This window comes from Hyla sarda, chromosome 7 (assembly GCF_029499605.1).
Source record: "Hyla sarda isolate aHylSar1 chromosome 7, aHylSar1.hap1, whole genome shotgun sequence".
NCBI classification, from domain to species: domain Eukaryota; kingdom Metazoa; phylum Chordata; class Amphibia; order Anura; family Hylidae; genus Hyla; species Hyla sarda.
The window spans coordinates 32910342-32923988 of record NC_079195.1 but is presented as its reverse complement, the minus strand read 5'-3'; the positions used below and the strand labels follow the sequence as shown (position 1 = coordinate 32923988).

Below are 13647 nucleotides of genomic sequence, written 5' to 3'. Positions count from 1 at the left end.
AAGGGGTACTCTGGTTGTAAACATTTTTTTTAAATCAACTGGTGCCAGAAAGTTAAACATATTTGTAAATTAATTCTATTTAAAAATCTTAATTCTTCCAGTACTTATCAGCTGCTGTATGCTCCACAGGAAGTTCTTTTCTTTTTGAATTTCTTTTCTGTCTGACCACAGTGCTTCTCTACTGACACCTTTGTCTATGTCAAGAACTGTCCAGAGCAGGAACAATTCCGCATAGCAAACCTCTCCTGCTCTGGACAGTTCCTGACATGGACAGAGGTGTCATCAGAGAGCACTGTGGTCAGACTGGAAAGAACTATACAACTTCCTCTGGAGCATACAGCAGCTGATAAATTCAGTTTTTTTTTCTGGCACCAGTTACGGTAATTAAAAAAAAAAAAAATTTCCACCGGAGAACCCCTTTAATAACCATTAAAAAAAAAAAAAAAAAAAACAATAAATCTGATCACTCGAATTGTTCCTTTTTGAGGAACCCCACACCATAGTGAATCAATTGGTTTACACATGCCATGTTGTTGTTTTTCCTACCAAGATGGTGGTAGGATACACAACCACTTGACATGTGTAAACCAATTGATTTAATCTGGTTGTCTGGTTTCTGACTTGTATCTCATTATGGACTCACATAATCTTTGCTGCAGGATCCATCGGGGAGCCGCTTAGTCCAATGGTTGGATAAGAAGTCAAAAAATGGTCTTGTATCTTTGGAATTCCTACTGGTAGATGATGCTGCACCTGGATCCTACTATATAACTGCCCAGAGAGCATCTAACAATGCTGTGAATCAATGGTTTACGGTAGAAGAATATGGTATGTCTTAGCCATCTACGGCAATATTTGTGTCGGCCCGGAGCGCGGACATTACAGCTAGGAGTTGGATCCTTAGCCATTCTAGTGTAACTGAAGTATAAAGCATGGTGTAAAGCGGCTACTGTCTACATGGCTTGAGTTATATGTTCTGTACGATGGTTTCTGAACAGGTTTCTATTTCTACACCTTCATCAGCTCTGTTTTTAATCCTTTTTTTTTTTTTATTTTTTATTATGTTTTAGTGTTACCCAGATTTGATGTAACGTTGGATGCACCAAGCACTTTATCTATTCTGGATGAGACCCTAAAACTGAACGTCTCTGCAATGTATGGAAAGAAAATACTAACATAAATAAGTATAAAACAGGATAAATGCTACAGTATAGGAGGCCATGTAAAGTACTGGAGTAATATTTGCTGCATATGCTATTTTAGGTACACATATGGAAAACCAGTGCCTGGAACAATCTCAATAAAATGGTGCAGGCCACCAACGTATGGTCGGGTGAACAATTGCTACAGGGATAAAAACGGAGTCTGCTATTATAAGAAAGCAAACGTAAGAGAGAATGCAACAATGTAACAAGTACTCTGCACAGCAGTTTTTTTCCCACCCATGTGCCTCCAGCTGTTGCAAAAGTACAACTCCCAGCATGACCGGACAGCCTTTGGCTGTCCGGTCATGCTGGGAGTTGTACTTTTGCAACAGCTGGAGGCACATGGGTGGGAAAAAAAACAATGCTACAGAAGCTGGTCTATGTATTTAAATTTTTTTGGCATACATTGCTACTATAACATTATAAAAGCTTTCCATATGTTCTTTCATATGCAAAATTTCCTTGGTTCCCAGTAGCTTGTAGTTTCTATTACCTTGCCTGCAGTAACCTCTTCAGTTAACCAAAATAGTTCTAGAGTATTAGACAAAAAAATAAAAAAATAAAAAAATGGAGAGGAGGGGGATGCAGCTGCAGGATCTTTTCTTAACTGTTTGTATGAGACTGAATGCTGTGAGAGGGGAGGAGGAGGAGCTGGAGGCTTTAGTGCAGGCTGCAGGATCTTTTCTTCACTGTTTGTATGAGACTGAATGCTGTGAGAGGGGAGGAGGAGGAGCTGGAGGCTTTAGTGCAGGCTGCAGGATCTTTTCTTCACTGTTTGTATGAGACTGAATGCTGTGAGAGGGGAGGAGGAGGAGCTGGAGGCTTTTGTGCAGGCACAGGCAACCTTCAGCACTGCAGATGTTTTGGACTACATCTCCCATGATGCTTTGTCAGCATTTTAGCTGGAAACACATCATGGGAGATGTAGTCCAAAACATCTGCAGTGCCGAAGGTTGCCTATGCCTGCTTTAGTGGGTTTAACACTATCACAGTGATGGTCTATGAAGAAGACATAGGAGGATGTGAGTAATGTTGATGCATTTCCGCTTACAGTTGGGTTAACATAGTATCTAAATCAGGTATTTTTAGCCAAAACTAGGAGTGAAACCGACATAGAAAAAAAAATTAAATAAAATGTCCATAGTATATGTGCTGGAGAAGAGAGGTTGAATTGGTTAATGGTATAATCGTTATATTGTCCATAATAAATGGAGAATGTGATGAACCAGGAACCAAATGGACTTTATAATAGGTCTGTTTAACTTTCTGGCACCAGTTGATTTAATAAAAAAAAAAAAAAAAGTTTTCCACGGGAGTACCCCTTTAAGGCCTCACCTAGGCTGAGAAGGTTTAAAGGGGTACTCCGGTGAAAATTTTTTTTCTTTTAAATCAACTGGTGCCAGAAAGTTAAACAGATTTGTAAATTACTTCTATTAAAAAATCTTAATCCTTCCTGTACTTATTAGCTGCTGAATACTACAGAGGAAATTCTTTTCTTTTTAGAATTCTCTCTGATGACATCACGAGCACAGTGCTCTTTGCTGACGTCATTATAATAATAAAAACTCTTTATTTATTGTTGTCCTTAGTGGGATTTGAACCCAAGGCCCCAGCGCTGCAAGGCAGCAGTGCTGACCACTGAGCCACCATGCTGCCCTTAGCATACACCTGCTATACACCTGCTATACACCTGCTATGCACCTGCTATGCACGGTTGCTAAAATGGACAGAGATGTCAGCAGAGAGCACTGTGCTCGTGATGTCATCAGTGTTCCAAAAAGAAAGGAATTTCCTCTGTAGCATTCAGCAGCTAATAAGTAATGGAAGGATTAAGATTTTTTAATAGAAGTAATTTACAAATATGTTTAACTTTCTGCCACCAGTTGATTTAAAAGAAAAAAGGTTTTCACCGGAATACCCCCTTAAGATATGATAAACTGTGCTATGGATGTTGGACGAGACCTCAACTTGTTGTTAAGTCCGTGGGATTATAAATATATGGCGGATCCTAGATATGGGGGGGGGGGGGTAAGATTTATTTATATTTAATTTATTTATATCTATATAAAATATAATATATATTTATTTATTATATTTTAATGTTATTAATACTTACCACTCCCAATACTTCTTGGGTTACTGGCAATTAATCACCTTTAGTGGCAAGAATAAGTAATACTTAACTTTGATTGATGACAATTAATGGATGGATGGTCCCGGAGGTACCATCATTCTAGAATATGAGTTATTGTAACTGAGGAATTATATATTTTTTTTAAATGTAAAAAAAATTATATGGTTTTACATTTGGTTGTGTGAATTTTTAGGATACATACCTTCAACTATACTCAAATAAACAAAATAACAACAACAATAATACAGTGGTCCCTCAAGTTACAATATTAATTGGTTCCAGGACGACCCTTGTAGGTTGAAACCATTGTATGTTGAGACCAGAACTCTATGGAAACCTGGTAATTGGTTCTGAAGCCCCCAAAATGTCATCCAAAAATAGCAAAAAGTGAGGATTAAAGAAAAATAAGTAGATAACTAATATAGATAAAGCAAATCCTTACATATAAAAGTAAGAAAGATCTGCTGGGAGCTGTAAATCACTGTCTATGTCAGTGTTTTCCAAGCAGGGAGCCTCCAGCTGTTGCAAAGCTACAACTCCCAGCATGCCCGGACAGCCAAAGGCTGTCCGGGCGTGCTGGGAGTTGTAGTTTTGCAACAGCTGGGAGCACCCTGCTTGGGAAACACTGGTCTATGTAGAGGACAGGAGCTTTATCGGGGTCCTGTACAGTACACACAATGTCCTAAAAAAGTAACATGGAGTCTCCCCCACCTGATGTTCAAAGGAGCAGCTAACCCTGGTACAGGTAAAGTGTACAGAACATGTAATACCTCCCTGTACTGTAGGGGGCGCTACCAGACAGCCAGTCAGTGCATACACTTCAGTAATACAGGTAAAGAGTACAGAACATGTAATACCTCCCTGTACTGTAGGGGGCGCTACCTGACACCAGTCAGTGCATACACTTCAGTAATACAGGTAAAGAGTACAGAACATGTAATACCTCCCTGTACTGTAGGAGGCGCTACCAGACACCAGTCAGTGCATACACTTCAGTAATACAGGTAAAGAGTACAGAACATGTAATACCTCCCTGTACTGTAGGAGGCGCTACCAGACACCAGTCAGTGCATATACTTCAGTAATACAGGTAAAGTGTACAGAACATGTAATACTTCCCTGTACTGTAGGGGGCGCTACCAGACAGCCAGTCAGTGCATACACTTCAGTAATACAGGTAAAGAGTACAGAACATGTAATACCTCCCTGTACTGTAGGGGGCGCTACCAGACACCAGTCAGTGCATACACTTCAGTAATACAGGTAAAAAGTACAGAACATGTAATACCTCCCTGTACTGTAGGGGGCGCTACCTGACACCAGTCAGTGCATACACTTCAGTAATACAGGTAAAGAGTACAGAACATGTAATACCTCCCTGTACTGTAGGAGGCGCTACCAGACACCAGTCAGTGCATACACTTCAGTAATACAGGTGTTTTACAAGTAAATTGCCCATTCTGATTGGTCAGTTCTCTCGGCCATTGACAAGTTTCACAGATCTGGACTGTCTTTCTCCAGATTGTCATTGTATGTTGAGTCTGGTTTCAACTTACAATGGTCCAGAAAAGACCATTGTATGTTGAAGCTATTGTATGTTGAGGCCATTGTAAGTTGAGGGATCACTGTAATAATATGGAAGGATTTGCATCTTTTTTTCTGTATTTTGGATCAACTCTTGGTTTTGGTTGGTACTCACTGAAATACTACATGTAAACCCAGTCAAAATGTATCTAGATTCCCCTGCACAGTCTAATTTGGAGCTTGGACTTTATTCTGTTATCCAGTGGTAGAAAAAGACTAAGATGGGCACTTTGTTTTAATGTAAAAATAATCAATAGAATCTTATGCCCCAAAGACCCTTACTTTATCAACCTAACAATCAACACGTGTCCTCGTACTTTGTATCTACTTTGGGTGTCGTTGGTAAAGTGACGGCTCGGTGCTTTTGTGCTCTACTTGGCATAATGTTATAGCTCAGAATTCCCAATCACTCTGTCAGGCATGCACAATGTTCTTTCCCATAAATACTGGTCAAACCAATAAGATGACAGTTCTCTATTGTGTACAGGTAATGAGTCAATTCGAACTTTCCAATGTCGAGATGACTTTGTTGACCCTTTGTATGTGTTATGTTCCGTGTTACAGCTGGCCTCAGATGGTACCTACCGTGGTGTGATCGACCTAAGTTACATTCAGATGGAACTCTCTGGAGCCCAGACCTACCTTAATTTATCTGTTACAGTTACAGAGAATGGCACAGGTTAGCTTCTTTCCTGATCACACTTATTGTTTATTTTAAAATACTTTACACCCAAAAAAGTACCAACAACAATAACATTCCTGGCTCTCACCCCTTGGGAACAAATCCAGATATCTGTCCAGCCAAAAGGTTTCTAAGGCCCATTATACAGAACGTGTTCAGTTCATCGTTATTCCTATGATGGCAAACGGAGGACATCTCATTGTGTAAAGCCTAATGGCTCATTTATGCTTTCAATGGGGTTGTGTTCTATTGGACCCTTGGGGCCCATTATTGTGTCAAAGCCTGGACCCCTTCAGAGGATTCTCTGTTGCCCCTGCAGGCCTTATTTACCCTAAATGGGGCCTATGTATTTAAAGGGGAACTCCGGTGGAAACAAGTAGAAAACAAATGTTTTCAAATCAACTGGTTCCTGAAAGTTAAACAGATTTGTAAATCACTTCTATTAAAAAATCTTAATCCTTCCAGTACTTATCATCTGCTGTATAAAACAGAGACATTTGTGAATTTCTTTTCTTTCTGACAACAGTGCTCTCTGCTGACACCCCTATCTGTGTCTGGAACTGTCCATAGAAGACCTCTCCTGCTCTGGACAGTTTCTGAGACGGACAGAGGTGTCAGTAGAGAGCACTGTGGTCAGACAGAAAAGAACTTCACAAATTTCCCTGTAGTATATTTGGAGCATACAGCAGCTGATAAGTACTAGAAGGGTTAAGATTTTTAAATAGAAGTAATTTACAAATCTGTTTAACTTCCTGGCACCAGTTGATTTGAAAAAAACAAAACAAAACATTTTCCACCGGAGTACCCCTTTAAATGGTGAATGGATCATGAACCAATGCACAGCTCAACAAATCTCTAGTGGTTTAGTCTTGAAGGATGAGAAGAGCTTTATTGTGGCTTTCTTTCATTTAAGCAAGATGACTTGTTAGCGTCCCCCTGGACTTAGCTACCTGGACACATGCTCTGGTTGCTCTTTCTAGCTATGCTGCTGGAGATACGTACATAATGTCTCAGTGGTACACTTAAAGGGGTACTCCCTTGGAAAACTTTTTGTTTTTTGTTTTTTTTATCAACTGTTGCCAGAAAGTTAAACAGATTTGTAAATCACTTCTATAAAAAAAAATCTTAATCCTTCCAGTACTTTTTAGGGGCTGTATACTAAAGAGAAATCCAAAAAAGAAATGCATTTGCTCTGATGTCATGACCACAGTGCTCTCTACTGACCTCTGCTGTCCCTTTTAGGAACTGTACAGAGCAGCATTTGTTTGCAATGGGGATTTTCTCCTGCTCTGGACAGTTCCTAAAATGGACAGCAGAGGTCAGCAGAGAGCACTGGGGTCATGACATCAGAGCAAATGCATTCCTTTTTTGGATTTCTCTTTAGTATACAGCCCCTAAAAAGTACTGGAAGGATTAAGATTCTTTAATAGGAGTGATTTACAAATCTGTTTAACTTTCTGGCACCAGTTGATTTAAAAAAAAAAAAAAAAAAGTTATTCAGAGGGGTACTCCGCTGCTCAGCATTTGGAACAAAATGTTCCGAACGCTGGAGCTGATGCAGGGAGCCCGTGACGTCATAGCCCCACCCCTTCATGACGTCACATCCTGTCCCCTCAATGCAAGTCTATGGGAGGGGGCGTGACGGCCGTCATGCCCCCTCCCATAGACTTGCATTGAGGGGGTGGGGTGTGATGTCATGAGGAGGCGGGGCTATGATGTCACGAGCTCCCGGGGCCGGCTCCTATGCCTCTGTATCTGGATGAATTCCAATAAACAGCACAGATGAAGCAATATACGTGGTGAGTGCGCTTGTCTCTTTCTCTATTGTTTTTCATGAACATCGTGTCTACTGCTACAACATGTTTTGCACCTCTACCACCTGTGAATTACAGAGCCACTGCCAAATAGTGTCTATTGAAGGGGTCACCATACAAGGTTTTGCCACGCAGCAGTGCCAGGTAGCTTTTTTCTTTCTGTACATACAGTCCAATTCTCATTCCTGACTTCTCTTTGGGGAATTGGAACATCTGGAAAGCAGGAGGGCTTCTACAAGACGACAGATTGGGTAGATTTGGATTTGGACAACTCTTACCGTACATTTGCATAATTCTAATGGTCTCCATTCAAATGAATGATAAGAGTCCACCAGAGTTTGAGCTGCTCTTACAGGGCCACACTCCTTTTTGATTCATGGAGGGGGTGGCCTCCCATCTTAAAGAGTACCTGTCATCACAAAAACTTTTTATATGTTGCTAATTAATGTATTAAAAAAAACTTTCTAATACCATGTCATTAAAAAAAAAAAAAAGTATATTTATATATTTATTTTGACTTGTAAAAACTGACCACCAGGGGTCTCCCTACATGTCCCAGCCGCAAGTCTCTCATAGAGTTCGGACTCATGCCGGCCTGGCATGAGTACAAGCTCTCATAGTGCAGTCGGGACACTGACGAGCACAGCGCAGCTCCCTGCCTGTCAATCAGACAGGCGGGAGGGAAGGGTGGAAGTGTTACTCGGCAGGCTTCAGCTGAAGTCACACCTGCCGGGTAACGCCCCCTTCAGCCTGAGAAAGCTAACAGGCAGTGAGCAAGCTTCGAAAGAGGATTATGAAGGTGAAAATGTGTGAACATGAAAAAGAAAAACTGCGGGGGGCAGGTAATGAAGAGGGCAACATACCAGCAGCATAATGTAAAGCAATGGAGATGGTGGCAGGTACTCTTTAAACTTTTAAGGGGGCTTATGCTATAATTAGTCCCTTCTTGTCAGAAGCTTCCCTTGACAATAAACTGGGGAAATGAAGCATTACACAGTGCACAGTGTCCATTTAGATTAATTTAGATGCTCTTAGTAACCAGTGTTTACTCTGGCCAAGAGATGAAGAACCTAACTAGATGGCAACCCCCCCCCCCCCCCCTTTCTTCAATAACTCAAAATAGGGGGTATGTACATGTGGTTTTTTTTTTTTTTAACTAGACGACCCTTTTACGTTAAAGGGGTATTCCAGGAAAAAACTTTTTTTATATATATATCAACTGGCTCCAGAAAGCTAAACAGATTTGTAAATTACTTCTATTAAAAAATCTTAATCCTTTCAGTACTTATGAGCTTCTGAAGTTAAGGTTCTTCTTTTCTGTCTAAATCCTCTCTGATGACACCTGTCTCGGCAAACGCCCAGAAGCAAATCCCCATAGCAAACCTCTTCTAAACTGGGTGTTTCCCGAGACAGGTGTCATCTGAGAGGATTTAGACAGAAAAGAACAACCTTAACTTCCGAAGCTCATAAGTACTAAAAGGATTAAGATTTTTTTTAATAGAAGTAATTTACAAATCTGTTTAACTTTCTGGAGCCAGTTGATATATATATATATATATATATATATATAAAAAAAAGTTTTTTCCTGAAATGCCCCTTTAAGCCTTCAATATAGTCTGGGCATTCACGAGCACTAGTGCCCAATAATCAATGCATCACCTCTACTGCCCAAAAAAAAGGTTACAAAATAACCAAGTGGTCACCAAGTGACTTACGATTTTTTCTTCCAGGCATCCAAGTCATGAAGACCCAATATCTGTGGGTGACCAGCCAACTTGCCAGTATCTCCTTTGACTATGAGAATATGAACACGTTTTATAAAAGAGGACTTCCATACTCTGTTAGGGTAAATACCTTCTGGATGGGTACATGGGACGGCCAGTAGGGGACAACAAGGGTAGTGTTGGAAAGTTTTGAAATGCAAAAATTTTGGGAATGTCCTCCATTTTCTGACACAAAATATTTTCCATACAAGACCTAAAGAAGAGAGGCATGTCCCGCATGCTTAGTGCATTACCCAAAATACTTTATGTCATCAGTATATTCAGATATGTTTTATATTTAAATTGTGTAGAATAATGAACTTGAAACCGTATTTACGTTGTAGTTGTGTGGAAGTAAGATACACGTCTGCACAGGATCCTACGTTCTTTATCTGGCCCGAGCTACATCCACCGCACATCATCAGCATGTGTATTATTTTACGGGTTTTTTTGGATCATATTACAGGGTGTTGTAAAACTTACCGTATTTTTCGTCCTATAGGACGCACCGGCGTATAAGACGCACCCAATTATTAGGGGCAAAAGCTAAAAAAAATAAAGATTTTGAACCCAATAGTGGTCTTCAACCTGCGGACCTTCAGATGTTGCAAAACTACAACTCCCAGCATGCCCGGACAGCCGTTGGCTGTCCGGGCATGCTGGGAGTTGTAGTTTTGCAACATCTGGAGGTACGCAGATTGAAGACCACTGCATAGGAGGTAATACTCACATGTCCACGCCGCTCCGGACCCGTCACCGCTGCCCTGGATGTCACTCCATCGCTGTCGCCGTGTCCCCGTCGCTCCAGAACGTCTCTGCTGCCGGGCGGTTATCCTCGCTCTCCGTCACCGCCATCACGTCGTTACGCACGCCGACGCACGTACGCGACGACGTGATGACGAAGGAAGGAGAGCGCCGGCCATACAGGGGATCCCTGAACGGAGAAGACACCGAGGAGGCAGGTAAGGTCCCTCCCGGTGTCCTGTAAGCACTAACCCGGCTATTCAGTCGGGCTGTTCGGGACCGCCGCGGTGAAATCGCGGCGGTCCCGAACAGCCCAACTGAACAGCCGGGTTAGTGTCACTTTCCCTTCAGACGCGGCGGTCAGCTTTGATCGCCGCGTGTGAAGGGTTAATACAGGGCATCACCGCGATCGGTGATATCCTGTATTAGCCGCGGGTCCCGGCCGTTGATGGCCACAGGGACCGCCGCGATAGGGGTGTATTCGCCGTTTAAGACACACCAACTTTTTCCCCCCAGTTTTGGGGAAGAAAAAGTGCGTCTTATACGGCGAAAAATACGATACATTACAAGTCTTTGGATGTTTTTGATTTTCAGGTTTTCCTAAAGGATGAAAATGGTCTTCCTCTAGTGAAGGAAGAGGTGGAACTACAGATTGATGGCGTTTGGGATACTAAGAAAATAATAACAGGCATCGATGGAGGAGCAAAATACGATCTAGACACATCCAGTTTCTTGGAACCAAACTTTACAATCAAAGTAGGTGTTATATATCAACTAAGGACACTTTGTGTGAGAATAGATGCTATCAGAACTGGGAAGGTTTGCTCGTAAATCCTTAACGGGGAAACAACTGGTGCCAGAAAGTTAAACAAATTTGTAAATTACTTCTATTTAAAAATCTTAATCCTTCCAGTACTTATCAGCTGCTTTATACTACAGAGGAAGTTCTTTTCTTTCTGAATTTTCTTTCTGTCTGACCACAGTGCTCTCTACTGACACCTCTGTCCATGTCAGGAACTGTCCAGAGCAGGATAGGTTTGCAATGGGGATTTTCTCCTACTCTGGACAGTTCCTAAAATGGACAGAGGTGTCAGCAGAGAGCACTGTGGTCAGACAAAAAGAAAAGAACTTCCTCTGGAGCATACAGCAGCAGATAAGTACGGGAAGGATTAAGATTTTTAAATAGAAGTAATTAAAAAAAAAATTCAGTGGAGTACCTCTTTAAACGATTGTAGTGACTGGATAATCTATTCTCTAAATCATTCTGTAGACCACTGCTCTAAATCAAGCCTGCCTGTCTGTCATCTGCTTAAACAGCTATACCTATTACAGCATCTCAAGTTATATCATTTATATATTATCATACAAAATCACTATCTCAATAAAAACATATAAAACTATTAGAATGTGGAGGAGGGGGCCATGACATAGGGCACAAGCAATTAATACAGTGGTCTCAAACCTAGGTCCTCCAGATGTTGCAAAACTTCAACTCCCAGCATAGTAACATAGTTCATAAGGTTGAAAAAAGACCAGAGTCCATCAAGTTCAACCTATATCCCTAATGAGTCCCTACTGAGTTGATCCAGAGGAAGGCAAAAAACCCTCATACTAGAGGTAAAAATTCCTTCCCGACTCCAAATATGGCATCAGAATAAATCCCTGGATCAACGTTCTGTCCCTATAAATCTAGTATACATAACCAGCAATGTTATTATTCTCCAAAAATGCATCCAGACCCCTTTTGAACTCTTTTACACAGTTCCCCATGACCACCTCCTCCGGGAGAGAATTCCACAGTCTCACTGCTCTTACAGTAAAGAACCCCGTCTGTGCTGGTGTAGAAACCTTCTTTCCTCTAGGTGTAGAGGATGCCCCCTTGTTATAGATACAGTCCTGGGTATAAATAGATCATGGGAGAGATCTCTGTACGGCCCCCTTATATATTTATACATAGTTATTAGGTCGCCCCTAAGCCTTCTTTTTTCTAAACTAAATAACCCCAATTCTGCTAATCTTTCTGGGTACTGTAGTCCTCCCATTCCCAGTATTACCCTGGTTGCCCGTCTTTGAACCCTCTCCAGCTCCACTATATCTTTCTTGTACACTGGTGCCCAGTACTGTACACAGTATTCTATGTGAGGTCTGACTAGTGATTTGTACAGCGGTAGAATTATTTCCTTGTCGTGGGCATCTATGCCCCTATTGATGCACCCCATGATTTTATTTGCCTTGGCAGCAGCTGCCCGACACTGGTCTCTACAGCTAAGATTACTATTAACTTAAACCCTTAAGTCCTTTTCCACGTCAGTCTTCCCAAGTGTTCTCCCATTTAATATATAACCCTGTCCCAGATTTTTCCTCCCCATGTGCATTACCTTACATTTATCAGTGTTGAACCTCATCTGCCACTTCCCTGCCCAAACCTCCAACCTATCCAGATCCATTTGTAACAGTGCACTGTCCTCTATAGTGTTTACCGCTTTACAGAGTTTAGTATCATCTGTAAAGATTGCTACTTTACTATTCAACCCATCTACAGGGTCATTAATGAATATATTAAATAGGACAGGACCCAAGACAGGCCCCTGTGGTACCCCACTAGTAACAGTCACCCAATCAGAATAAGTACCATTTATAACCACCCTCTGTTTCCTATCACTGAGCCAGTTACTTATCCACTTACACATATTCTACCCCAGCCCAATCCTTCTCATTTTATGCACCAACCTTTTATGTGGCACAGTATCAAAGGCTTTGGAAAAATCCAGATATACAACATCCAGCTATTCCCCCTGGACCACGGCATGCTGGGAGTTGAAGTTTTGTAACATCTGGATGGCCAAAATTTTAGACCACTGAATATATATATATATATATATATATATATATATAGATATCCTAGGTGCAAAAAGTTAGTACATGATAAATAATACCTTCCCAAATGGTATACAGATAGCCAATGTAAATAGGTATTATTCATCCCTACTGCTTCATCAGGGGAGTACAGCAGGTGTTGTGGTCAGAGAAAGCTCTTGGAGGTCTCAAATGAGATACAATTCCCCATGATGCCATAATTCCAACTCCACAATCCCATATGACCAGAGATTATCTAGTTGGAGCAAGGTATTGTTCCAAGGTTGTTTTAATAAATCACGGCCTTAAGGGACATTAAATGAGCACTGTCAGATCCAATAACTTGTAATATGGTTGTTTACATTTTTTTTTAAATATTTAATAAAGAAAGACCCTGAAAATCCCACCACTAGGGGTCCCCATACCTACAGGAACACTAACCAATCCTGCAGCAGCCCCAGGCTTGTCCATGAGTCATGGACAAGACTGCATGAGCAGGCGAGGCCCACCAATTACCTCCCTCCACCACATGGAGGGACATGTCCCCTCCCACCACACGTCAATCCCCTCCCACCACAAGGGAGGGACACACCTCCTCCCCCTGAAATCATTTCTAATATGGTGAGCTAATGAAAAGATGTATTTTTTTTATGATAGAGGCTTAAAGGGGTACTTTGCCCCTATACATCTTATCCCCTATCCAAAGGATAGGGGATAAGATGTCAGATCACCACAGTCCCGCTGCTGAGGACCCCGGGGATTGCCGCTGCGGCACCCCGCTGTCATTACTGTACAGAGCAAGTTCGCTCTGCATGTAATGACGGGCAATACAGGGGCCGGAGCATCGTTACGTCACGGCTCCGCT

At 41.6% G+C, this 13647-nt stretch overlaps 1 protein-coding gene across 1 annotated transcript in view; it reads left to right on the top strand.

The window, feature by feature from the left end:
* The first annotated feature begins 550 nt into the window (after positions 1-550).
* The window catches only part of LOC130283113 (ovostatin-like), a 98096-nt gene continuing 84999 nt past the window's right edge, over positions 551-13647 (top strand). Inside the window, exons 1-7 of the mRNA XM_056532299.1 lie at positions 551-556; positions 660-828; positions 1071-1155; positions 1264-1387; positions 5488-5602; positions 9150-9265; positions 10521-10682. Coding sequence (XP_056388274.1) covers positions 551-556; positions 660-828; positions 1071-1155; positions 1264-1387; positions 5488-5602; positions 9150-9265; positions 10521-10682 — 777 coding nt within the window. The remainder of the gene's footprint in view (positions 557-659; positions 829-1070; positions 1156-1263; positions 1388-5487; positions 5603-9149; positions 9266-10520; positions 10683-13647) is intronic.